Genomic DNA, 26764 nt, shown 5'->3' on the forward strand with positions numbered 1-26764 from the left:
TGTCAGCAGGCTGCAGGTTCTGGGGTTGAAACATTGACCAGAGGAGAATCCATCTCTGAAGCAAAGGCTGGGATTGCAGAAAGGGACCCTGGAGATGCCTTAAGAGCACCAAAATCATGGAGTGATTTACTTGTGATCCCTTTTGGAAACCTTGAAAACATTGCAGGTTCTTCTAAGACAGGAGATGAAATGGTGTTGCAGGAGCAAGACTTAGGCTGGGCAGCATCAGGTGGAACTCCTTTCCTGAGCATTGACAGTCCTCATGGTGGGTGTCCATCCTCAGCTGCTTGGTGGACTGCAGCCCAAGTCAAGGGGTGGTAGGGGATGAATCTCCCTCTGTGAGAGTCTGCCCCATCTTCATCCTTCCCCATTAACTGAGAGGGATCCTACAGCTAATAGTGAGTGAGATTTGTATTTTCCTTCTCCTGAGGAGAGTTCTCTAACAGAAGAGATTGGCCATCTGCTGTAGTGATTTGCTGGGGAAGTTTGGAGCCTCCCATCCTTGGAGGTTTGTCAGAACAGAATTGATGTGTCTGTCAGCAGTAATTCAGGTTGAGGTGATCTTCCCCAGAGAATGGGTTGGTGAGTTCTTGATATGTCTGTAGTTGTGTGGTTTCCCAATCCCTGTTTTCCTTTTTTACTAAATAAATGGAGCTTGGAAGCTAAGTCAAGCTGTTGCTTGCCAGTGCTGGAGCTGTTGGGTGCAAGGGCTGGAAGAGAACAGGTTTAGTTGAGCAAATGCAGTTCACTGAGTTTCTCCCACCACCTGTACAAGCCAGGTCCAGCATTTCCCACATGTATTTGCTGATTCCAGGCTTGTGCCTGCCTGTCTTGGTCTTATTTGAAAATGACAACTACAAGAGCAGGAAAAAATCACTTGTAAAAAGCCTTCTTCATCACAAAATGCTTCCAGGGGATCCATCGATATATGCGAGTGCTCTGCAGTTGACACATTTATATCTTTGGTAATTACTGCATTCTTAGCCTTGCCACTCTTTCTAGGCTTTAGTACCATATATGCCATGTGGGCTGCAGTGGTTTTGTACAAAACAGCACAGATACAGAGCTGCCCTTCTGGGTGATTCTTCAGTGCTTCAGCAACATAAAGGGGCCTCCTGAGTCAGCAGCTGCATGGATGCTGCACTTGAGTCTTCATGATATTCTCATCTGCCATGAGGTTCTCTGGTTATTAATTAGCATTCTTCAGTTCTGGCCTCCAGCAGACTGTGGGGATGAGCTCCACCCTTTGAGGAGGCTTTGTAATAAAAGTTGTTCTGGTGGTTTAACCCCATTACCTGGCAGCTGGAGGGTACCCCACAATGGCAGTGGAGGACAGCTATTTCTGTGGGAATTAGCATCTGCAAAGAGGAAGCTCCACACTTTATGTGGAGTCATGGGTGGGAGAGGAGGCTGATGCCTTAGTCAAGAACTGGATCTTGGCATTCAGTTCCTTTCCTGGCAAGAATCTGGCTCTTGGTTTGGGTCCTTCCCATCTTCTCTCTGCTTCAAATTTACTTTTTTTGCCTGCTCTGTTTGTGTGTCTCTTTAGTCTGTGCCTGGTAACGTATTCTGCTTGGAAATTGCCCACTTTTAGACCCACAGGACAGCAGGAAGTGCCTAAATCGAGTTTCCTTGCTTTAGCCAATTTATAGCAAACATCATACCATTTTTTTTAAGAGGCAACTTTAAGACAAACTACTCCAATCCTTCCTGGCACCATGTAAGCCCTAACGACTTTTCAACATCTCAGCTCTCGTTAATGCATTTTTCAAACTACCACCCCAAGTGATTAGCCTGTATTGTGGATCAATCACTTGCCAAATTTTAATTAAGAAAGGAGGAGAAAAAATAAACTCCATCCTGGTTCCAGCCCCATTTCTTTGCTTTGTAACAGCCCTGGAGCAAACTTCTTGCAGCAGAGTTTTATAAACCCCTCAAAACTGGGGTTTATAATGGAAAAGTTGAGGTGGCCTTTACTCCAGCACACACAGCTATAACACATCAAGGCTTTTCCATGTAGCTATGATGAAAGGAGCAGAAGGACCTGGAAAAAAAGAAAAAGAAGTGGCCGACAGGTGGGACTTATTATTCCACAGCATTTTTATTTCAAGGGAAAAGTTTAGTAACCCCAGCTGGCAGGTGAGCAGTGGGGGAGCAAATGCTTTTTCATTGTGCCTGTGCCAGCATGTGTGTGTGTACAAGCTTATGTGCCTCTCCACAAGAGAGGAAAGCTTAATCACTGGTGCAGATAAATGTTGTACACCTACACCGAAAAGTCAGATGTAAGGAACAAGGTTCTGAGCAACTTCAATCTAAAAAGTAAAAGATCAGGACTTAGTTCTGAATTTACCACATGTTTATGTGTGCAGAGGAGGGCAGTTTCATATAATATGGCAGAATGGCAAGGCATCCAGCATCCTGTGATCTCTCAGTGCTTCTGTTCCTGAGCATTTTGGGAGAGACAATGACTCCCTCTGCACTTCAAAAAATTACATTTCCTCACAGCAGAAACCAAATAAAATGTATCCCCAAGTGTCCAAATGTTAGAGGGACCTAGAACCTTGGGCCCAGCCTGCACCACATTCAGGCCAGGCTGCTGAAGGTTTCCAGAATGCTGCTGTTCTTATCTATGTACCCAGGCTTCAGAGCTCAAGGATGAGCTGTGCTTCCCATGTGCAGGTGAAGCAGTATCCACCACTGCCCTAAATCAATCTGTGATCATGTAGCTTTTGCAGAAAATAGGTCAAGCTCCATGTGGTTGGGTTCTGCTTTATGACATGGTTGAAAACTTGTCCCTGGCTGTGCACGTGCAGCTCTCAGCCTTAGGTGGGAGAGTGAATCCCCTAAAGCCATCAGTATGTAGTGCAGAAAACAGGGACAGAGATCCCAAGGTCTGGCAAGATAATTCCAGCCATCTTCCCTTTCCCTATAGTGTGAGGGAACTGCATACCTGACCTTGCTTTGCTAGGTAGAGAGCAGCAAACATGCACATGGTTTCATCAGGCTTGTTCTGCCATCCCTGTGGGCTGAGTGCAGAGGGCTGGTGCTTATAGTGAGCACTTGCAGCCCTTGGTTCAATGCCTTACTGCCTCTTGCCAGTAAGGCTATCTTAGGAAGGAGAACATGGACACAGATGTGGACACTAGTCACATCTGGAATGCTTGAAGTCCCCATGCACACTTCATCTTCTCAGGGCACACAAGAAAGCTGGAAAAGGCAGCTGCCAGCTGCTGTTCCTCAGACAACAGACTGAATTAGTTCTTCAGCACCCCCCTGCCACTTCCTTTGGGACCCCCTCTGGCCACGAAGATGATGCCAAGAGGGCAACTAGATGCAACAGGTTCCTCCAAGGAAAAGGGAACTGCATGGAACTGAGCAGAGACTCAATTGAAACAGGATATTTTGTGGCATTTGCATCCAGATTAGTGAGCCCCTGGGGAGTGCTATGTCACCACAGTGGCAGAAGGGGCAGATGTTCAGATTTTTCCCTCATGTTTTCACCACTGCAGCAAGTTTTTACTGGGACATGCAGAGTAGAGCTTACCATTTCTAATTCTGGAGATCCAAAGCTGAGGAATTGAGCATAAGCAAAGAGACATGTTAAATAAATAGGCTCTGCTGAAGTCCAGTGCACTCAAGTTTCCATTTCATCAGCGTTTAACCCTTTCCTTTGAGTTACAGTTTGCACTTGGCTCTCCCAGAATCCAGCATGCCAAGTCTACTCAGTGAAGACCACTGCATAGGGCTGCATGATGCATTGCACAGCAGGATGGTCCCTGCCCTGCAAGGCTGAAAACCTAAAAAGGACACAGTAGTTGTCCCAGATAACTGGAAGGATGGGCCCACAGGCATCAGCACTAGCATTAGGTGTGCCATCCAGACCACCAGTGGTCTGTCCTTCAGAATGCCAGCCTGTCACTCACCCTGAGAGTGATGCCCAGAGTGTTTTGGGTGTCTTTTGCACTTCTTTCAGCTCTAGCTCAACAGGACTTTGTGTGTGACTGGTTTAGATCAGGTGCAGGTGCCCATGGTCCCCACATGTGTTCCGTCAAGAGCTGAGCCACTGGCAGTGAGGGCTGTCAGATAGGACCTGATTGTTCAGAAGTGCAAAGCTCTGGGAATGGTAGGTGTGCCAAGTCCATGACTCAAGGAATGATGTGCAGTGGGAGCAGGGAGGACCATCCCAGTTTCCCACACTGCTGGTCCTGTAGTTGGGAGGCTGTCTCACAGTAGAGCCATCTTTCTGTCATTTTTCCCATCAATTGTCTGTCACATCTGCCAATCTAATGATGACCAGCTTAGGTTGACCCCAATTCTAAGGCTTATTAACACCCTCTTGCTGTCAGTCTCAGTGATAGATGGCACATCAGCCCTTGTTTTATTTCATATAGTGTTCCTGTTGGCCACCCATTACCCCACCCCAGCTCACATCAGTTTGCTGTTTCCAGCTCACCTGGAACAGACTCATCTCTGCAGTGTCTGTGAGAGCTGGGGAGAACAGGACAGAGGGTTCCTTCATGCCAGCAGCTCTAGGCTTTTGCAGGATGGACAAGGCAGTGCCCCGTTCTGCTGCCCTGAAAGGGATGGTCCAAGCCCTGCTGAAAATTTCACTTGTTCCGGCTGGGTTGATTTTTCTGCCTGTTGAGTGGGCTGAACTGGCTCATGGAGGGCTGCAGGTGAGCAAGGGAAACAAACAGCCAGTGGTGACAGCAATGCTGAGTTGGGTGATGCACCTTGGCTCTGGGTTTCAGCCCTCTGCAGAACTCCTGCTTGTCCAGCTGCCTCAATCCACAGACTGGAGCAGGACAAGGGGCTTGCAGGACAGGCAAGGAAGGCATTGGGACTCCCCCTTCACACAGCTTGTGCTCACTGTTAGAGGCCATGGCCCTGCCTGGAGGGCCTTACTGCTCCTGCAGTCCCAGGCCGAGGGCAGGGATGTCCTTCATGCTCTCACACTGTGCATCTCCTCTGCTGGTTGCAGGGTGCCAAGAAGCTCTGTCCTCAGTGTAACACCATCACGTCTCCTGGAGACCTTCGGCGCATCTACTTATGAAGGACCCAGCAGGAGGGCGGGACCCAGCTACTTGGCTCAGCTCGTCACACCCAGGGGGAGAAGAACGACTGCAGCAACAAAGAAAAACACCTTTTAAAATTTAAAGAAAAAACAAACCAGAGACTCCAGACATGGACTTGAGGATAAGGAGCAGTGGGGAGCCTCGGCTGCCAGGTCCCGCAGTTTGAGACTTCCTTCAGCATCTGCAGCGGGCAAAACCCAGTCCTCTGTTGTGAAGCCCCCTTTTTTAAAACCAGTGTTCCCCATCACCCATTCCCTGGAGCTGGCTTTGCATTGTGGATGGCTCATGAGCCCTCCTTTGGACTGTGTTGTTGACCACTCTGCCCCCAGGAGACTGGGGAAGGGACCCTTGACAGAAAGATGTTAAATAACCTGTAACTTGTGTTCCTTGGTCAGTTTTTGTTTTGTTTTTATTTGTTTTGGTTTGATTTTTTTTTTTTTTGTTTTGTTCTGTTTTGGTTTTTTGTGGTGTTCTAGTGATGACTAAAAGGTTTAAAGAAAAAAAAAAACACACCCAGGCAGAAATGAAGCACATGTAATATAGATTATATATGTTTACAATGTTGTGTATAAATGGGATAGACTCAAACATTACATACTAATAAGTTTCCCTTTCTTTTCTTTGGGTTGTATTTTTTTTAAAGAAGAAAAAAAAATGAGCAGAGAACATTAAACCCATATTTTTCTTGGTTCAGCAAAGTTTTGGCATTAAAGTCATTAGTTTAAAAAAAGTATATATATACATATATATAATATAAATGGTTTAATGTTCTGTGGTGTATATTTCCTCATTCAGATATGAAGTTAACAGCTTTTAGTAATGGCTGTAGCATTGCCCATAACTTACAGAACTTATGGGGAGTAGAGGAGGTGGATTTTTGTCATTAGTTGTAGCTAATGGGGCTATTTATAATAGAATCGTTATCCCCGGAAAGACACAGCTTTTAACTCCTCACCGGGGGGCCGGGCAGGACAGGGGGAATCTGGCTCAGCCCCTTTGATCTTTGCCAGCTGGGGAAGGGGCAGTGGTAAGGAGCTGGAGGGAGGGAGTGTGTCAGAGCTGCCCTCTCCCCTGGCTGGAGGGTCTGGCAGTGCCTGTGCTCCTCCAGGCCACAGCCCCTTCCCCTGCTTTGCTTTCCTCCTCTGGGCAGCCTTTCCTGGCTGAGGATGCCTGGGCTGCTCAGGAGGGTGCTGAGGCAGGACAGGGGGGCTGGCAGGGGACGGATGGTGCTGCTGGTGGCTTTGCCCAGAGAGACTCAGCAGAGCCAGCCCTGCCTTGCTCTTGCTTCCCCAGCTCCCACTGTCCTGCAGCCAGCGTTTTTCCTAAGAGATTATGGCACTAGGGCAGAGAGCCAAGCCAGCCCTGTCTCATCCCTACTGCCACTCTCAGCTGGATCCAGAGGTCCCCTGCAGCCCCAGCTTCTTCCACAGAGTCCTTCATGCTTGTCCTTGTCTCCCATATCCTCAGCCTCAACCAAAGCTGCCATCTGGCCTGGCTTTTTTGTTGTTCTTTTATTGTCAGGATCCAAGAAACATACTGACCCATTTCCCAAGGCCTTGGGACTTCTCCCAGCCCCACACTGTGCATCCCTGCTGCAGCTCCCTGGACAGTGGGGTGCCAGCTCCCCATAGCCAGAAGACAGGGAGATGGGAAAGCTCATTTGCCCCACTCCTTTCCAAGCAGATCCCACCTGGCAGCACAGCATAACTGGTGCATTTTAAGACAGTCTGGGAACAGCAATGGATGAGAGGTTTGGAGATGGGACCCCAGTGCTTCTGGGTGTTTCCAGAGAGGGAAGGGCTGGATAAGCAGGATGTGAGGGGGGGTACAACACTGCTACTTCCCTACCCTGAGCTCTTTGGCAGAGAACAACTGCAGCTTTGGCATCTCCTGACTGATTTCAGAAGGATCCCACTGCACCCCAAAAAAACCCAAGTGAAATTGAAGGAACTGTTGTTTCATAAACATCTCATCAAAAGGTGACAATTCCTAACTGGGAGTTTCCCTTGTGTCCAGCTCATAGCTGTGTGTGGTCTCTGAGACCCGAGAGCTGCAGCCTGCTCTGCTCTGTGCCAGAGAACCAGAGGAAGCTGAGGCACCCGGGAGGGTCCTGCCTTCACAGGGACACTGCAGGCAGGGGCTGTCACTGTGGGATAACCCGCAGCCAGCAGCACAAGGCCGGGGAAGGGCAGGCATGCACAGCTCAGGCAGGATTTGTAAAGGGAGAAAAACTTGCAGGGCACATGGCTCAGCTGGGTGCTGAGGTCTCAGAGATGGAGAGGGTGCTGCCAGGTGGTTTGAGAGGCAGCCAGGAAGGGCAAGAGGGTAGGACACCGCTACCCAGCATTTCCTTGGAAATAGCCTGGCTCCCTCCCAGGGCTTTTCTGGCAGGTGGTGTGGACCAGCCATGTGCTTTATGTGTAAAACCATATGTAACTAGTCATTGGTTCTTTGCTTTGGGGTTTATTTTTGGTTTATTCTTTTTGTTTAATTTGTAAAGCCGTTCCCTATTTTCAAGGGGGAAGCTGCAGGGGGGAAGGCTGGGGAGAGAGGCATCCCAGTTTGTAACAGGCATCTGCCACTTCCCTTCTTCTGTAATGAATTTAAATGATTTAAAAAAAAAAAAAAAGTGAAATATAAGAGTTACCTATCTTTGCCCAAAGAATCCCAGTTGCACAAAGCGATATTCCGGTGTGTCAATGATTGTGTGTCAGTGTATACTATACAAAGAGGTACTTGTCACTCCCGTTTGTAAACTACATTTGACATTAATTAAACAAGTATAAATCTTCTCGGGTGCTTTCTGCTTCTCTGTGTTCCCCTTTGCAGGCGAGAAGCAGCAGAGACACCCCCCACACGCTGCAGCCCGTGGATGTGAGTAATGTCCCAGAGGGGAATCCTGGTCCTGTTTGGGATGCAGGGACAGATGCAGGGGGATGCTGGACATGCGCCAAACCCCACCACGGATGGGTTCCCCCAACTGGTCCCCCCACAGAGCCAGGAGGGCAGGGCAAGGGGCACCCCTCAGGGGACACCCCGGTAATGAAGTCGCATGGGCTGCGTTAGCTGGGGCAGGAGACGCCCAGCCCCAACAGATCTATAGGGGCTGCATTAGGGGCCTCCGGGGCAGGGTAGGGTTACTGACACAGGGACAGGGAGGCGCTGGGGCGGGGGGACAGGTCGGGTTCCCCCCGGCACGCGGCTGGCGCCGACGCTTTTGGTTTACAAACATTAGATGGGTCAATGGGCAGATTTCAAACCCCTCCCCGTGGCTGTGTTCCCCAGGGATGGGGTGCTGGGTCCCCAGGCTGGTGAGAGGAGGCAGGAAGGATGTCAGGAACCTCCTATCTGCTATGGCAAGCATAGGGAAAGGGTGGGATTTGGGAATTTTTTTGGCTGGCAAGGAGCAGTGAAGCATCTCAGTCACTCTTCCAGTTCTAGCCCAAAGGAGGCCTGAGGCCAGGGTGAGGGGCAGAAACTCTCCCTCCCTCTCCACCTACCCCACAGCAGGCTGCTAATATTTTATTTAAAATATCTTTAGGAAGCGGAGGACCGTGATGTATCGGATATATTGAGAAAATGCTAATGTGTAATAGCGTGTGTCAGGGGCCTCGTTCATCACCCCGCGCCGCCTTCTGGGGGATCCATATCTAATTAACAGTAATGAATGAGGGAGCCCACCTAATGACAGCCCGCCAGTTTGTTATGGAAATGAGGCAATCCCATTAGGCAAAACACTTAATTAAACAAACTGCTCGGAGTGTAGGCCAGTGCAGGATGGGCACAGGCCCTTTAGGGACAAGGGGGGCCCTGGTACCCATCCCTCCACATGCCAGGTTGGGGGCAGAGAGGCTGCTGCAGCCTCCAGAGCCTCCAGTTGCCCAGTCAACTCCAGTAGCAGGGGGCTGGGGAAGCTGAGAGGGGTCCCAGCTGGGGAGGGGGCAGCAGGGTAGTTCACATCCCCCTCTCATCCCTCTCCTTCGATGGGCTCAGAGGCAGCAGAGGCCAAACACAGATTTCCAATCAAATGTGTGTACTTGGCTCCTGCTCTATTGACACTGAAGCAAGAAGGGCTCAAGGTTAATTCCTTATCAATACCCTATTGTCAGCTCATCCATCACTCCACGCCCCAGCCCCCATAGGGTTGGGAAGATGACCAAAGGATGTTGTGCCCACCTCTGCCCATCCCAGCCATGCCCACATAGCCTGTCTCTGATGGTGCTGGGGTGCACTTGCAGCCCTGTGAGGATGCAGAAATGAGAGGATGGGGGGTCAAGTTCAAAGGGAAGGGGATGGAGGGATGCCCGTGCCCCAGGCTGGGTGAAGGAGCTGTGCGGGTGTGCTGGACAAGGGGGCATTAGGAGACAGATTGGGTAGTGGCTGTGGGCCCCCATTTGTGCTGTCCTGTTTCTTACTGCATCCTAAACCCCTAGCCCTTGTGCTGGGGGGGTCCTGCCAGCCTTTTCAGAAGAGCAGCACTAAGCTCAGCTCCTTTCCCAGGGCTTAGGGACTGCAGGGAACCAAGAGTCCTGATACGTGGAGCTCCCAGAAGCTGGGCCATGGTCTGTTTGATCACACTATTACACAGATTCACTTAAAAAACAGAAAGTCTTCCCTGGGCGATGAAGAGGGCAGTGCTGTGACCTGGTCTGCTGAGGTGAGAAGGGCAGGAAAGGTACTCCTGCTGTTAGCCTTTTGGTTTTAACCACCAGTTAAAGCTGAGGAATGGGATCTAGTACAAATTCCAGAGGCAGGCAGTCCTAGGGAGAGATGCTGTTCTGTATTAACTCACAATGTCTAGTTGTCATTGGAGTCAGTTCTTGCTGGTCTTTTTCCTTGCCCCAAGAGGAGCTCCAGGCTCTCGGAAGCGCTGGGCTGAGCCGTGCTGCCGGGATCCCCGCCGGGATCTGCTCAGCTGTCTCCTGCAGCAGCAATCTCTCCGTGTGGAAAGAGGGCTCCTGCTGCCATCTCGTGGAGCTGCTCCCTCCCGGCACGGGGCTCCCGCGCCGCTGCACAGGGCAGTGGAGACCAGCCTCCCTCCTTCACTTGTTGGGATACAGCAGCTGGATTGCTTGGTTCCATCCTGTCCATTCCCACTTTTCCTCAATGGCAGAGCTCCATGTATATGCCTGCAGCATCCCAACATGCATGAACATGGGATCTCAGCCTACACACCTTTAAAACACATTTATGAGGTGTGGGCACAGGTCAGTCTCCACCCAGGAGCCTAATTTGAATTACTCATGCTGCAAGATGTTCCCCCAGCTCCAAACCCCTGGCTGGCTGGATCCTGCCCCTGGCGTGCCCAGTTCTCACCACAGCCTCCCCCAGTGCTGCACAGACATCCTCCCAGCCCTGTCAAGAGCAGCTGAGCACCTTCCAGCCTGGCCACGCAGGCCACCCTGACCACTAAGTGGCTTTTCTTGTTTTTCAAAACCATCCTGTAGCATCACCACTGCCTGGGGAGAGAAGGCATCACAAGGGAGCAAGCCAGGAGTCAGTTCCCGCACAGGAAACACTCAAGTGGATTTTGTTATTGAGGGAAAGCTAATTTTGCTTTACCACAACTGTGGCAGCCAGCTGTGAGCATCCTCCTCTCCCACCACTGCTGGTGTTCCACCCACACTATTTCACAGTCTGCACATAGGGCTGGACTGCAGGAAAACAAGCTCTGGGCCACATGCTGCTCCCTACCCTTGAGGCAAGCCCAGGGACGCTGCATTTTTTCCTCCCAATGAACAGATCTCCAGTGCCCCTCCTCCCCACAGCTCATCTCAGAGATTTACCTGGATTTGCCAAGATATCACAACCTTTGGGCTTTCAGTGTTCGGGTTGAAGCTCTTTAGGAATACCGGCTGCGCCAAACCGTGACAGTTTAGCAAGGATTAAGGGTCTGAGGCTGGGTTTTTGTAAATCCAGTAGTGCTTGGATCAGTTCTCAGCCATGTGCCTTCAGGCTCCAAGTTATTAACCTTCTGTTTCAAATAAGCCACAGGAATACAGAGGGCAGGAGAGTGGGGGCACACACAGTACAGCAAAGCAGAGGCCAGCATATCACACAGTGCTCACAATCGGAACTAAAACCTGCTGGGACTCAGAAACAAAACCCACTCAGAAGACTGGTGCTGTAAATCACTGGCTTGCCTAAGATCATCCTGCTCTCAGAGACGTGTGTACTCAACTCACCTCCAGATTTCAAGTCACTTTTGCAGCAGTGGAAATGCCTGTGAGCACGTTCCTGTTTGCAAAGCTCAGGACACTCTGACTCCAGAGCTCCCAGCCCTGGGCTGAGCTGGATTGAGCTGGGGAAGTGGGAGCACCGTGGTGGTGAGGTGAAAGTGAGAAAAAGAAGATGCAGCTGACATGTGAGCCTCTTTCCAGAAGAAATGTCACCATCCTGTCAGCAGGGGCAAAGGGTTTAACTCCAGATCCTGCCAGGCACATTCTGCAACAGCCCAAGTCCTTAAACAGGAGAAGTTCAACAGCCACAGCAATAAACAGGAACAGCAGATTCCCAGGAACAACTGTATTAATTCAGAGGTTATATTATGGAGTGTTTAACTGTTCTGTAAATACTGAACCTGTAGAAAACAGCATGAGGGGAAGTGCTGGTTAAATAGCCTTTATCACTCTGTTCCCCAAGAGTGTTCTCAGTGCCACAAACGGGCTGGATGCTGAGAAGCCCCAGCCCAGATCTCTGAAAAGGCAGATGAACACATCACAGCTCAAGAGTTATAGCACTGACAGCACAAACCTTTAAAAAGCTGGGGTCTCTCTGATGGGCTTTCTGAAGATAGGGAACCATGCCTGGATTTTACAGGTCCAAATTCTAGAAACAGGGATTGGTCAATGAAAAGGGAAGGGCTGAAGGCTCTTACCACAGGGTAGCCCTCACACCCCATTGTCACAGTGGGAGCTGGAACTGGGATCACACCTACAGAAGACTGGATCCCAGAAACAATGGGGAGACAGTTTTCACTTTCAAAAAATCAAAGACAACCCAGGTCAGCAGGCCCTTTTCAGTTAATTCTCACTTATCCCATATACAGCCCAACCCTCCCCCTAAAGCCATGCCCATCAGGGGGTTATTCTGCTGTAAACGTTGCTGTAAGCCTTGTCACAATAGTCTGCTACAAACAGCTGTGTGGTCACCACTGCCACTCACCCTGTGCTTTCACTTCTCTGACGTGTTACAGTTCTTGTTTTAAAATTCCAAATTATTTTAGTGCTTCCCAAGGACGTTACCCTCTGTGTTTTAATCCAGAACAGCAAGACTTTTGTAATTGTGCATGACAGCACCCCAAGGGTGGGCAAGATCAGCACAGCCACCCACTAGCAGAACCTGTTGCAAAACTCCTCCTGCTCTTTAAGTGCCTACCACTCTAGGGCAGCTCCTTGTTCAAGCAGGCCCATGTCACAGCCCTCCAGAGCTTCTTCCTGGGAATTTAAAGTTGGCCAAACCTGTTCACCATTTTATTAATTAACTTGCTATGCTGTGACAGCATAAACATATCAGCAGGCAGTCCTGTGTCTTTATCCCCACTTCTCCCCCAAATAAACAACAAAACCTAAACCCAAACATGGATGTAGTACAGTGCAATGAGCTACTTTTTCACTAGGTGGAAGGAATTAATTTCTTGTACACTTTGCATTGACTGCAAAGACTGATTATCTGAAGAGAACGTTATGGACAAAAACATCCTAATTCATGGTGATTTGTAGGCTGGAGGTGATTTAAGAAATACCCAGTATAAGGCATAACTCCAATAGACAGTTCCATTTTCTTCTGCAATTCCACATTTCTGTTTCTGGGGTCTGGCACAGCTGTAATCCAAAAGTTTCCCTGAATATCCAGATGCAAAATATAGGCTGCTCAAATACATACAATAACAAATAAGTAGCTCTCCAAGAAAGCAGAACTACTCAGTAGAACACACAAAAAGACTTGAAGGAAGAAAAACAAGATACTAGACACATTCAAAAATGTTAGTTTAAACCTCTGGGTTGAAGAACACAAACATCTGAGCTCCCACCAAGTATCAGAGAGGTTTGATGTTTTATCTCAGCTACTTAATCGAACCAGGTGGTAGTCTGGTCACACTTCCCTACACAGACCTTTTCCTGGTGTTACACTTGGTTTCAGAGCCTGATCTCTAGCGAGGAGAATACAACAACAGCTAGAATGCACTGAAAAAAGCAAAAAGACCTGCAGATTTGACTCTGCTCACTGCAAAATAAAAGAAATGGCAGAGAGAAAAAAAAACAACAACAACAGACACAGAAGAGCTGTATTGTAAAATTAGTACAAGCAACAGAACATGCACACTGGACATCAGTGACAAGGAGACAACATGGAAAGCAGAGAACAAGAAGAGACAGGAAGAAACAAATCATACTCAGTGTGAGATTCTGGTCTGTGGCACCTTGGTAAAGCACATCAACATGAACCATGACAGGATTTCACCTTCAGGACTTTAAATTAATCCATATCTACTTTCTGCTCTAACACGGCTGGTCCAAAGGCTTTCAGACTTGTAGGTGTTAAAGGGAAAAAAGCCAAACCAAACAAGAAGCCTCTACTTTCCTGGCTTCAGACACAAAAGCAAAGGGGCTGACATTTCCCACAGGAGCTGAGCAAGCAGAGGCAAACACCGAAGGTCATTACAGCTCTAAGGAGGTGAGCCCCCGACACAGTCAGCCAGGAAGGTGGTGCAGAGGCTGCGGTAGTAGGTGGGGTAGAGCCGCATGTGGCTGACGTGAGGCGAGTCTGAGAAGTCCACAGCTTTGACAGGGACCCCGAGCTGCTGCCGGCCATCGGCCATGAGCTGCACCTCGCTGGCCTGGATGATGAGGTCGGCCTGGGAGTAGAGGTAGAGCTCGGGCCAGCGCGAGGGCGCTGCCAGCAGGGCGTCGTAGTGGCTCTCGTGGAGGAAGCGCGTCAGCGGGTACAGCAGCACCCGCAGCACCACGGCCGCGCTGGCAAACGTGAGCAGCAGCAAATACCTGAGCAGCACGTTCATGGACACCAGCACAGTGGCCAGGGCACGAAGGCCTCCCCGCAAGTTTCTTCTGCCAGGGGCGCTGTCGAAAATGGTGCCGGCTACTCTGAGGTTCTTAAAGGACTTGTGGGTGTGCAGCGCCTCGACGATGTAACGGTACAGCATGGCACCACCATTGCTGAAAACGTGGAAAAGAACCGGTCTGTCTTCAATGCTGTAGTCAAAGAGCAGCTCCAGGAGGTGCCTGGCTGGGGTCTGCAGGGATCTGATGCCAAAGGTCTCAGAGAAGAACACCATCCTCCATGGAGCCGTGTAACGGATGACCGTGCACCCCTAAGAACAACAGAAAGAGACCCCACACACATTTAAGCTGTGCTCCAAATTACAGAGACTAGGCAAGCAGCAGTACAAAGAATATGAAAATTTGGGACAGGTTTCCAGCAGGAACCATAGGGCCAGAAGAAAGTCTTTAGTGTCAGCAGCAAGGTACTGACACAAATACAGATTACATTAATCATAATAGCACACAGCATTATGAAAAGGGCTCTGCCACTGGCTTTGGTCATGTCTGAGATGCTTCCAAATCTTGTGCTAATTGGCACAACCCCTGGGGATGCTGCCACCCATTTTAATCCTCAGCCAGGAGAAGAAAACCATCTCCCTGATTCACAGGCCTTCAGTATCAGGCATTTTGGTAAGAGGAGCCTGCTCTAGTACACATCCAGCTCATCACACTGAAGCAAATATATGAAGAAAGAGAATTTCCTTCTCTCCTTGGGTGCACTTGTTCGCAGCTGTGACTAAGACTCACCACCAACCAACACCAACATGATTTTTGTAGACATTCCTGAAACACTTTGGCTGTGCAAAGAAAGAGCTCTGGCTCAAGGACTCAGAACTCCTGAGCAACTTCAAGCTTAAGTCCTTACATTTAGGTATGGATTTGGAAACAGGAGTTTCAAAATAGAGAAGATAGAACTTCATTTATAAATGCTTTAGACATTTTCTATCACCTGAGCTCACTGACATTACACACTGACAAGCACAAAGCAAAGTCACCAAAACAATCCCCCCAGAGCTCCCTAAACAATGAACGAGGAAGAAGAGGATACCAAGTTCTCAAATCAAAGCCTTCTCTACCATCTTGCTATGGTTACAGCCACTTCCTCTTAGTGAGCTACGAAAACCCATTATCTCCTTTCCCATTTCTGTGATCCTTCTGAGAGGAAAGTATTTTCCAAGAAGTTGCCATGCTGCCTGTAATGTGCTCCTCATCCGCTCAGCAGCATCTTAAAGCCGTTTAACAACTAATTCTTCATTAGATCAAGCCAATTAATGACTCTTGTACTGGATTACACATTAACAATAGACTTGTTAATGTACAAACTTTACTACCTATAGTTAGAACAGATTTGGATAAATACAAGATTCCTTGTATGCTGACAAAGGGAAAAAAAATCTAATGTTTCACTAGGTTCCCATGCTACAAGCTGGGGTCATTCCAGTAAAATACAGTATTAGAAAGGAAAATATCATAACTTAGGGAAATGACAGTAGGACAGATCTCTCTAGTTCAAACACAAGGGATTCCAAGTGAGCAGCTATGACTATCACAGGATGTCTGTTTAACAGACAGGATAAAATTAATTTGGCTTACACATTTAGATGAATCATTTTCACAGGAAGGAAGAGCCAAAGTCACGACAGATCCTGATGCATTCTATCAGTTCCCACCTTTATTGGCAGACACCTGTCCTTCAAACCAGGACACCACCCCAGCCTTGCCATGTCTGTGCTGGGGCCTAACAACGAGCAGTAAACACAGAACCTTCCCCTGCATGTTTACCTGTTTGGTAAACAGGTAATCATTCCTGAATAACACATCATTCCTGAATAATCTCACAACTTTAAAAGCCTTCAGATACTTGAGTGAGTTACATAGCAGCTGAAAGTTTCTCCGGGGAAGTATTTCTGTCTTGGCTGCACACACAAAGCTGACATCAACAACTGTTAGATAACACTGTGACAGACAAGGAGCTTTCAATTACAGAACTCTCACTCACTCTCCATGAGTGAGACAGACAGGCTTCAGAGAGACTTTTACCAACATGCAAAAATAAGGCAGTTTCACAGTATGACAGTGTCATGAAAATACAGACAGGCTACTCACCTTCTGGCTGTAGATTGCGCTGTATTTGGCCAGGTATTTGTCCTGGCAGCCAGCCCAGCCTAGGAGGATGACCACAGGCTGGCCCTCGGCAGGCTCTGTCTGTGCAGCGCCTTCTGAAACAAATCACAGAGTTACAGCAACCGCCCGCCAGCCTACCCGAGCCAGAGCTTACAGCAGCCTTTCCTTAGGCAGTTCGTTTAGCTGGTGAGTCAAGTTTAAAGGCAATGCTCAAGCAAGTATAAGCTCAACTTCTCGGCCAGCTAGGAGAATTGCCTCACGCCAGTTTCACTGCGTGGGCGTGCTCTGCAGCCCGGCCCGGCACGGAACGGAACGGAACGGAACGGCACGGCACGGCACGGCACGGCACGGCACGGAGCGGAGCGGCACGGCACGGAGCGGCGCGGCACGGCACGGCACGGCACGGCACGGCACGGCACGGCGCGGAGCGGAGCGGCACGGCACGGCACGGCGCGGAGCGGCGCGGCCCGGCACGGCACGGCACGGCACGGCATGGCACGGCTTCAGCCCCGCAGCTCCCACCGCTCTCCAGCGACGCAAGACCAGCACCGAACCGATCCTGATCCCTGCGGGGGACGAGACCGCCCCGCCCCGCGAGACAGCAGCAGCTGCTGCCACTGCCGGGGGAAAGGGAAGCGTCCTGCCCTGTCCTCCAGGGACCGCCAGACACCTGCTAGAGCACCGCTGCCCCACGGCTCCTCCTCCCGTACCCCAGCCCGCTCCCCCCTTCTCCGCCCGCAGAGCCCCCCAGTCCCTGCTGTCGCTGGCGCCCCCCGTCCCGCTCGCTCCGCACCGAGAGCCCGTCCCGGCTGCAGCTCCACCACGGCCTCCTTCAGTCCGCGGGTGCCCATGGCCGCGCTCCGCGCACCGCCCGCCGCTTCCGCCCCCCCGGAAACTCCGCCCACCTCCCTCCCCGCAGCCAATGGGAAAGGAAAGCACCCACCCCGTCTGATTATCCGCCCAGCCTCCCACTTCCTTAGCAACGCGCCCTTAGCACCGGGACATCGCCCCGCCCGCTGAGCACCCATTGGACAGGGGGAGAAGATCGGGCAGCGATTGGTTCAGCCGGGTGTCAGTCATTTGCGGAGTAGCCGCCCCCTCGGGGCAGGGGCGCGACAGAGGGGCTGAGGCGGGCGGGGCCGCAGGGTCAGAATGAGGGAATTGTAGGGCCTGGAGTGGAGATTGCAGCCCCAGGGGCCGGGGGATACGGCGGGCATGAGGGGTGAGAGGGGTTGTTAGTCCTGATCTGGGTGTTTGAGACAGGAGGGGCTGGGAGTGTCAGTAATGTAGGGCCTGGAGCGGAGTTTGGGGTGTGAGGGAGCACAGGGCCTGTGGCTGGGCTGGACCAGGCTGTGGGATGGCGGTCTGGGGCAGGGAATGCTGCGGTTGCAGTGGATCAGAGGGGCCGGGGGCTGGGAGGGATGCAGGTGCAGTGCAGGGGCTGGCAAGCGGTGAGGCAGTGCAGGGCTGGGTTTGGGGCTGTGGCTGCCTTGGCAGTGGGGCTGGGAGGCAGGACATGCAGGTGAGAGAGGGGCCGGCAGGTTGAGGGGCTGGGCATCTTGGGGTACTGAGGAAGGTGCACTGTGCATGGGAGGACTTGAGGTGTGCCAGGAAAGCGTGAAACCTGCCAGGGAAACAAGCCCTAAGTTCTGCCTGGGGCTGGGTGCAACCTTGATGTTGCAAGATGCAAAGATAACACCAATCACTGCCACTCTGTCATTCCACGAGTCCAAGGCTATCATTCCCTGGCACCTCACACTTGCTCTGAGGCTGAAGCAGCACCAGTCTGCCTTTTGATCTCGATCTGATGATTAAGCAGTACTCTGGATGTAAAGAACTGCTGAATTGCCAGAGCCAGTTCCTAAATCACTGGGGTTTTTTTCTTGGCAGGAATAAAGCCCTGCCCTGACCCAGCCTTGTTTTGATTATTAGGTGCAGTGGACTGGGTGGCAGCCCAGCACTGTTGACAGCAGAGTTTGAAGCCAGCGACCAGGAGTTACATGCTGATGCTAGCTAGCACTGACAAACGATTCAGGCAAGTCGTTTAACTTCCCTGTATCTGTATGTTCCCATATGTAAAATGGTCATAATAAAAACATTAATGTGCATTTTCAGGGTACTTTGGAATGTTGGCTTAAAGACTCCTATGTCAGCAAATGCTGTTATTACAGCAGCCAGAGACAGACACCACTGTATCCTCTGAAGCCATATCATCATTGTATCTTTTTTTTTTTTTTTTTTGGCCATTGATTCATAGGCAAGCACTTTGTATTACTAAAATCCTCACGTCCAGAGGCTGGTGCTGGTATTTCTGAGTAGTGGGCGGGGGGGGGGGGGGGGGGGGGGGGGGGGGGGGGGGGGGGTACTGCAGCTTTGTAATAAAAATGGGAGAGCATTACACCACCAGCATCTCAAACATAAATATGGAAACGTTAATTTAGAATCAATTTTGGGATGTTTCAGACTGTAAAGTTCTTTTAACTAGATCTCTGTTGAGGACAGAGGAGCACTTTATGGGACTGTAAATTTCATGCAAACAGTCTCTGTGAAATACAGATTCCCCCTACAAACGAGCTGTTCTCTCAATATCAATCATGTGCCTTGTAAGTAATGTTTCACAAATATTCTGTAAATCATAGGAAAATGCTTGCAATAATGTGAAATATGACTTTCACTTGACTGTTTCAGCAGAGGCCCCTAACAGGCCATTCTCCTGTCAGCACTAATATTTGTTATGGCTAATAACATTTTCAATCACAACTATTTTGGGAAAATGGATTTATTTTAAACCTGCTTCCCTGCAAAGGAGGTTCTGAAAACATCCTGCCAAGGACACAGATGCCTTACAGATCACAGACCGTTAATTCCCAAAGGAAATTTCATCTCATCTTAATTCTCAAGCACTGTTTCTTAGCCAGCTTTTTGAAAACTTTACTTGTTTGTTTTTAGTCACTGAGATACATGTTCAGGTCTTAGTCATTGTTTTCAGTCTGGTTCAGATAATAGGAGTAGAAAGTTACTTTTGAGTAGCTATCTTGGAGATACTTTGGAAGTGATTTGAAATTGCTCCAGGTGCTAGGAGAAATTGCTCCAGGTGCTAGGAGAAAGGGGTTAAGAACTTTGTAGATAGGACATTGGTAATCTTGATGATTTGTATTACATTGAAAAAATCTTATTCTAAAACACAGAGATTTTACGCTATTTTCACTCTCTTTTCAATAAACCATGCTTAAATAAAACCTAAAATAGTGCTTCTATTAGATAGGAAGTCTAATGAGTATATAAAACAAGGTGTGAATTCCTTTCTTATCCTTAGGCATGTTGATACAGCTTGGTGGAGGACAGGACACTTGTCTTAATGCCACTGTTTCTGACCTTATCTCTCTTTCTGGGCACAGATCCTGGTGTTTCACTGCAAGGCTCCTTGAGACTGGTCAGTCCTCCAGCCAAAGGCATGCACAGCTGTGGGATTGCCACACAAAGGGAGAGCTGAGTCCCTGATATTCCATCTCCCTTACTAAGTGCACCTTCACTTTTGCCAAGCTGCACTAGGGGATATCATACTGAGCCAAAAGTGTGCCAAAGACACTTGGGAAAATGTAGATTGCTCTATTTAATACCTGTGTGAGGAAATAGAAGGAATTGTAGACAAAGGATGTTTCTGTAGCTACTGTTTTCTTGCTCATAGCTCTTATCATTTTAGCTTTTCTTAGATTGTTTAAAAACATGCCAGGAAAATTAGATAGGGAAAAAACGGAGCAAATGTCTGTCATGCTAAAGGGTTCCAAAGCACTTTCCCACTGCCAAGGCCAGGCACAGGTTCCTGGGGTGGGTGTGGGCCCAGTCCAAATGGCTGTTGTTGCAGCATGTGAGTGAGGGCCGTGCTGCTGTGCTAACAGGCATTTATAGCCCCCTTGACCCTGTCACCCCCCATAAATCCATACCTATTTCTGCTCTCATTTCACTCTCTTTATTCCCTGGCAGGTCAGATATGAGATGCAATGTTCATATCATGAGGCTAGTGAGAAACAAGGCTGGGGTAATGGGTAACATCAAAATTACTTTATTAGCAGAGCAGAAAAGAGAGCTCCTGTGGTGAAATCACCTGCCCAGGAAAATAATCTCAAGTCTGTCACAGATTCATTGTGCAGCTTCAGAGATATGAGGAACTCTCCTTTTGCCAATTTTCCTATCTATGAAATAAGATAAAATTATTGTAATATAATAAAGATTAAATAAGTGCTTTAATATTATTTGTCATAGATTTAAATGTGATTCTAGTGGTAATTCATTAGTCTTTCTTCACAGACCTTTTTAAACTTCTTTCTCATTTTTGTCCAGGTGGAAGAGATCATGACACCTGTCAAAGAGCAGGAAACCATTAGCCATCATGGTTTTCTTGCAGGAATGGGATAGTGCCCAAAAAGCTGCTCAAAGTTGCATCCTGAACAGCTTCATTAAAAGCAAGGCAGAACCAGAGCTGCCTCTGCCTGACTGTAAGAGGACAGGCCATGCTCTTCTACAGAGACAGTATCCAGTTCAGACCTCTACCCACTGCAGTGAGAGGGGAGGTAATGGCTCCCAGGAACATGGCATGCTGGCAGAGGAAGATGGCTCTAAGGCAAGTGACATTTCTGGCCTTGTTCCCCTTATTCTTTCAGCCACAGATACCTTACTGAATTTCTGGAGATTGGAGGTGTCTTGATTCCTCTGGAAATACTGGGGCTGAACCACCTGAATGAAGTGGACAAAAGAAAGTGTGTAAAGCTGCTGTTGCTCACTGGAGACACTGGCAGGGAGTATAAGGAGCTCATTTGAGAAAGCTATGGTACACAGCATGTCCATTTGTGCTTTGTCCCAATTCAAGGAAGGTTGTTTTCCCTGACCTCTGGCCCAGAGGCTGCTTGCTGCACTGAGCCATTCCCTTCCCTCTGCCTGCTGATGGCAGATCCAGCAGTGCTGCTCTGGCTGGAAGGAGTTCAGAGTCTCAGCTATTGTTGAGAGGTTGCATTTCATCCCTTCTCGTTTTTTAACAAGCACGCTTTCTTCACAGTTATTTTGGTATGGAATTGCTGCCTTGCTGGTTGCAATTCCTCCTGTTAAAACCACTTAACAGTTTCCATCCTTACCTGCAGCATTCACCTAGTGCAAACTTGCCTGGAAGTCTTCTGTGAGGTGGGAGAGTTTTGTAGCTTGTATCTTTTAAAAGCATTACAACTTTTTTTTTCTTTTTCCTTTTTTTCCTCCTGGGTAGTGCAAGCCAAACCCTATTAGTTCTGTAATTCAGAGGACGCTCTTAGAGGCCATGGGGTGATACATGCTATCACAGCTTCCTCCAAGACAGACAAAGCAGCAGGCTCAGTAGTGGGATCTGTAGCAACTCTGTTGGTATGCCAGTATCAGACTCTGTTTCTGTAAATGCCTGCAGAAGGGCCTTCCTTGGCCACTTACTCAAACTGAGAATTTTGCTAACTGGTTTTCTAGCTGTGGTTCCTGACAAGGAGAGAAATTTTGTCCTGGCAGTTTGAGCCACACTTCAAGTGGGATGTGGTACTGGGTTCTCTCAGAGTGACAGTGAAACAGCTGATCCAGGCTCATCCAGGCACACAAGTTGGCATCTCTTTCTCTGCACAAGGGTGCAAGCCCTGACCAAGTCCTTAAATGCCTCTAACTCAGCAGAAGGTCAAAAAAGCACACAAGTTCTGCTGGACTCTTTGGGCCAGAGCAATCCCAAGTACCAGAGCCAAGATTGCCAAGGCCTTGAAGCCGTGCTGTTGTGTTCTCCCCCCAGGCCCAGCACAGGGCTCTGCAGACACTTGGGATCATGCAGGTGAGTGTGGGCCTGGCTGGGGGCAACAGGCTGAGTTACCACCTGTGTCCATCCCTGCTCAGGCAGGAGCTGTGCCTGTCTCCTTGGCATTGTGGCTGCACTGGGCAGCCCTACTGCCTGGAAGAGAACAGTGTGGAGAGCTATGTGAATTTGTGCTAATTAAATTGTAACAATATTAGCAAAATTGTTGCCTTAGAATCAATAGAAAAATTATATTTAATTGTTATAAGGCAAAAATGATGAAGGAAATGGTTAAACAAAGCAAATGGAATAATCTACCAGATGTTCTGAGGGAGTGAGGATAGTAAGGGTATAGGTCTAAAAACAGCATCTAGAAATAAAACTTTTGACCTTGAATTGGACCAAATTGGGATGATTGCAGACATTGGACACTAGACTAAGGCCTGTTGTGGGCACATATATTTAATTATATAATTCTAAGCATAATGCACATGTGCTACCTGCATAGTTACCCAGCAAACACTGAGGAAGACCCAGAGCCTTCATCAGAAATGAGACCCCCAAAAGGAGGAGAGAGCCCCCGACCAGCAACACAACATAGTGACATAGATTTTAGGAATAGAAACTCGGAGGAGCTTTCCAGAAGCTTCTATATTAATATGTATTAGTAAACAGTATATAAGTGAGATTTTTAGCTTGACTGATTTAGTACAGTGTGAGAGAAAGGGCCCCACCCCTACCCGCGGTCGGGGTATTCCCTGGTCAGTTTTGCTTATGCTTTATTCGAACCTCAAACCTCAATTGTACTAAATTACTCACTGCCAAATTTTGTATTTACTTAAATCTATGTGACTAATATATTTTAATTGTATTCATTTATATACAGTTGCTGTTATTAATAAAATGCTGCTAAATTTAGCAGTGGTGTTTCGATAAGTTAAACAAATCCAAAATCCGTTTATAACACGATCCTGCCTGGCTGCGGCCGGGGCGGGGCGGGGCGGGGCCGAGCGCCTCATTAGTATTCAGAGTAATTTGCATACCCAGGGTGCACCGCGCGGGTGCCTCACGCACGGCACAGTTCGGGCCGGCGCTCCCCGGCGCCGGTCCGGTGCACGGCCCGGCTCTGTCCGCTCCTGGAACGGGACGGCGCAGCAGAGCCTCGAACCTGGAGGCAACCGCTGTCGCTGTATCCTGAGGAGGGACAGCTGTCGATCGGTAGCTGCCGAGGCCAATCTCACGGCATACTCTGGTTTCTCTTCAGATCGTATAAATCTTTCGCCTTTTACTAAAGATTTCCGTGGAGAGGAACAGGCACGAGTGTCGAGAAATTTTTTGAGGCTCCATTTCGGTGGAGCTATCCTTATCTTGGTTAAAAATAGAATGTTTAAAGAGTAAGCCTTACAGCAAAACGCTGTAAGCTCAATACTGCGTTAATATGCGGGGATCCGTGTGCCGTGTTCTACCGGGCTGGAAGTGCAGCCCGCTCCTGCCCGATTCCCGGCAGCACTGACCCTGCTTTAACGGGTCCATCCGCACCGCCGCTCTCCGCCGCCTCGCTGCCCGTGTCTGCTCAGATCCGCGATGACGCGGCGGCGCCCGGGCAGCCCCTCCTCCGGGTCCGGACCATGCAGCGGAGCAGCTGCGTGCCGGCGCTGCGGGAGAAAGGACAGCGGGGGAGCTGCCGGCAGCCCCGGGTGCTCCAGCCCCGCCCAGGAGGATAGCGGTAGTGGTGGTGCCCGCCCGGAGCTCAGCACCACGCGTGGGGCCTCCACCGCAAGGCCCGTCGCCGTCAAGCTCCGCTCCGCGGCGGCGGTGTATGGTGGCCTTTCTGGGAGCCGCCGTTTTACCTCAGCGCGGTGCTGCCCGTGGCGACGATACAAGCAGCTCCGCTAGCTTTTCCCGTTCCCCCCGCCCGGGCAGGAGAGCCGGAAGCCCCGGTGGGGGCGGGCCGCCTCCTCCGGCTGGTGTGATTAGCATACCCGGGATGCAATGCGGGCAGCGCCGGGCCCGACCCGCCGAGAGCCGCCGCTCCGGGCCTGGGCCCGAGTCAGCCGGCTGTGGTACCGGCAGGGGCTCGTGCCGAGCCGGGTGAGGCGGCGGAAGGAGTGGGAAGGAATTGAGAGAGGGTCGCCCTGTCCTATGGAGCAGCTGCGGAGAGTCGGGATGTGTGCAGGGGAATCCAGCAGCATACTCTGGTTTCTCTTCAGATCGTATAAATCTTTCGCCTTTTACTAAAGATTTCCGTGGAGAGGAACAAGTACGAGTGTCGAGTAATTTTTTGAGGCTCCATTTCGGTGGAGCTATCCCTACATTGGTTAAAGACAGAATGAACTATGAACGTGCGTTGGGTCGGGTTGTTGGCAATAATTTCAGCAATGGGGAATGTCAGCGATTCGGGCGGTGGCGATAATGAATGTGCTGCGGCACTGGTATCACCAAAACCAGCCCTCCCCGCCCCTTCGCGCCGCCGGCTCCTTCCGCTCACCGGCGGCGCCGGTTACCGGGCTGATTGATTTGCATACCCAGCGTGCCCCGCGGGCTGATTTGCATACCCAGCGTGCCCCGCGGCCCCGCCGCTCTCCGGCCCTGGCCGCTGTCCCGCGCGGGCCGTGGCCGTGCTCGGCCTGTGCGTCCCGCGGGCCCGGTCGGGATGCGGGCCCGCTCCGGCCGGGATGCGGGGCCGGGATGCGGGGCCGGCAGCGGCGGGCAGCGAGCTCGCCCTCACTTTTGAGGAGTGGAGCACATGGTGGGTATGTCGGCTAGGGGGCAGGTTGTTATACTCCGGTTTCTCTTCAGATCGTATAAATCTTTCGCCTTTTACTAAAGATTTCCGTGGAGAGGAACAGGCACGAGTGTCGAGAAATTTTTTGAGGCTCCATTTCGGTGGAGCTGTCCTTGGTTTGGTTAAAGAATAGCGAAAAAGCGTGAATCAGCGCAGGTGCCGCGGGGCTGTTGGGGGCTCTGGGTGCTCGCTCGTTGCGGCATTGCCCAAGGCGCGAGCGCCGGCCGGGCTGCCCGAGTGACCCTCCCGAGCGGCGAGCGGGACCTTGGTCAGCCAGAGTCCCACACCGCCTGCCGGGATCAGCGCCCCCTCAGCCGCCGCAGCGCGGGCTGCCCGGGCCCGGCGGGGCTGCCGCGGCACTAAGGTTACCCTGCAGCCTCCGGACATGTCCGCGGGTGCTCCGTGTCTCCTGGCCCAGCTCAGCAGTGCGGGCCACAGTAGCTCAGGCTGCCTGAGCATGTGCATAGATCAGAATATCTAACCGCAGTCTTTTCTGAAACACTACATCCATCCTCTCATCCTAGCAGCCTAACTCCTCTAACATCTTAGAAATGCTTCAAAGCATCATTCTCTCCTTCCTAATGGTGCACATACACATACAGCCACACTGTGGCTGAGTATGTGTGACAGGCAGCTGCCACAAGAGCCCTTCAGTGAGAAAATGGAGCAGAAGTTACAGGACCATAAAAAGACCCTTAGAGGAGCACCTTCCTACCTTTCAGTAGAAAAGGACTGTGTTTCTCCCAGGAAAGATTTACCCAGTCGCCTGTGACACTCCTCAGTGCTGAGTATCCCAGCTCTGTCAAGGCTCCAGCCCTAAGGTTGTTGGAGAGGGGTGTGTTTGGAATGAAGCAGTCACTCCCTGCAGGTAGAAGTGGTCAGACTGTCCCTGCTACTGCCACTGGAACTGGCTTGAAGATTTATATTATATTTATATTATTTATTTATAGAAAGATGTGAAATCTGCACTGGCCTTGTGTATTGTTCCCCCTTGATGGCTGGGCCTGGAAGCCATGCATGTCCTGCACAGGGCTGAAGGGTGCTGCATTGCTCATAACCACTGTCTTCTCCATAGAGCTGGGAGCCACAGCCAGTAGTGGAACACCCTTTTAAAACATCAGCCACCTACTGGAAAACCTAGTGCCTATGATTGACTGCACAACCCTTAATGAAATTCAGCCATTTGCACTAAAAGCCATTCATTCAATATGAATTTCCTGCAGTGTCCACAAGATAGTGCTGTCAGAACACCTTTTCTGCAAAAGCAGATGACAGAAAGTGTGTGGTAGGTAGGGAGGCAAACCTGAGGAGTTTTGCAATAACATCTTCACAGAAGTCAGGGTGGTAATGTTTGAGTCCTGGTGTTTTTATGGTCAAAGACTTATATATAGTATACACCAGGAAGCTCCTGCTGATCATTAGGTGTTGCTGTGGAGGAAGATACAGAGCAGCAAAAAAAACAGCAACAAGACACTTTCTTGCTTGGTGCAGAAAAAAGCAAGAAAGAGCAATTTATTGAAAGAAACCATTGCCTTAAATAAGACAGTTTGTGGGAAACAAAATAGAGACAAATTACTGGTCAGAGAAGGAGACACCTCTTCTCCTTGGCTTTCTCAGGGACCTTGCAGGCATTTATCTCTGTTATGATTCTTTCTCTTGTGTTTACAATAAAGAAGAAACCTCTAGTTTGGGAAAAATCCTAGCTGAGGCTGAGAAAAAGGCCTAGCTAAAATGTGCCTAGGCCTTCAGCAGTGTCCACAATTAGGCACTTGGGTCTCAGCAAGCCCCAGTGGTAAATGATTGTTAACCCATGCACAGCTGAATGTTGTTTATTTTGGGACTCTCTTGTCTGTTGGTGCTACTAAGGCAGGACAGGAACACAGCATTTTCCCTTGTGAGTGCACCAAGAGGCACAGACTTAGGATAT

The 26764-nt window shown here is 49.9% G+C and overlaps 3 protein-coding genes across 10 annotated transcripts in view; 2 read left to right on the forward strand and 1 right to left on the reverse strand.

The window, feature by feature from the left end:
- Window positions 1-7866, forward strand: part of RNF220 (ring finger protein 220) — a 214277-nt gene extending 206411 nt beyond the window's left edge. For all 7 annotated transcript variants that reach the window (XM_079313909.1, XM_079313908.1, XM_079313910.1 and 4 more), the window contains one exon: window positions 4982-7866. In XM_079313909.1, coding sequence (XP_079170035.1) covers window positions 4982-5053 — 72 coding nt within the window. In that variant the 3' untranslated portion in view covers window positions 5054-7866. The remainder of the gene's footprint in view (window positions 1-4981) is intronic.
- A 3719-nt stretch (window positions 7867-11585) lies between these two features.
- Window positions 11586-17225, reverse strand: TMEM53 (transmembrane protein 53). Of its 2 annotated transcripts, none has more exons than XM_079313939.1 (3): window positions 17055-17225; window positions 16244-16356; window positions 11586-14406 (listed from the first exon to the last, which is right to left on the reverse strand). In XM_079313939.1, the coding sequence occupies exons 1-3, from the start codon at window positions 17110-17112 to the stop codon at window positions 13744-13746; spliced, it is 834 nt and encodes a 277-aa protein (XP_079170065.1). In that variant the 5' UTR covers window positions 17113-17225; the 3' UTR covers window positions 11586-13743. The 2 variants fall into 2 exon arrangements, with proteins under 2 accessions (XP_079170065.1, XP_079170066.1); XM_079313940.1 differs by having other exon boundaries at window positions 16244-16353; window positions 17055-17165.
- A 3048-nt stretch (window positions 17226-20273) lies between these two features.
- Window positions 20274-21407, forward strand: ARMH1 (armadillo like helical domain containing 1; the record flags this gene model as incomplete). The annotated part of the gene is given in 7 exon segments (XM_079314058.1): window positions 20274-20282; window positions 20603-20643; window positions 20645-20757; window positions 20822-20906; window positions 20908-21076; window positions 21080-21089; window positions 21397-21407. Coding segments are annotated over 7 exon segments (438 nt in total).
- Between the last annotated feature and the right edge of the window lie 5357 nt (window positions 21408-26764).

This window comes from Erithacus rubecula, assembly GCF_903797595.1.
Source record: "Erithacus rubecula genome assembly, chromosome: 10".
Classification (NCBI taxonomy): Eukaryota; Metazoa; Chordata; class Aves; order Passeriformes; family Muscicapidae; genus Erithacus; species Erithacus rubecula.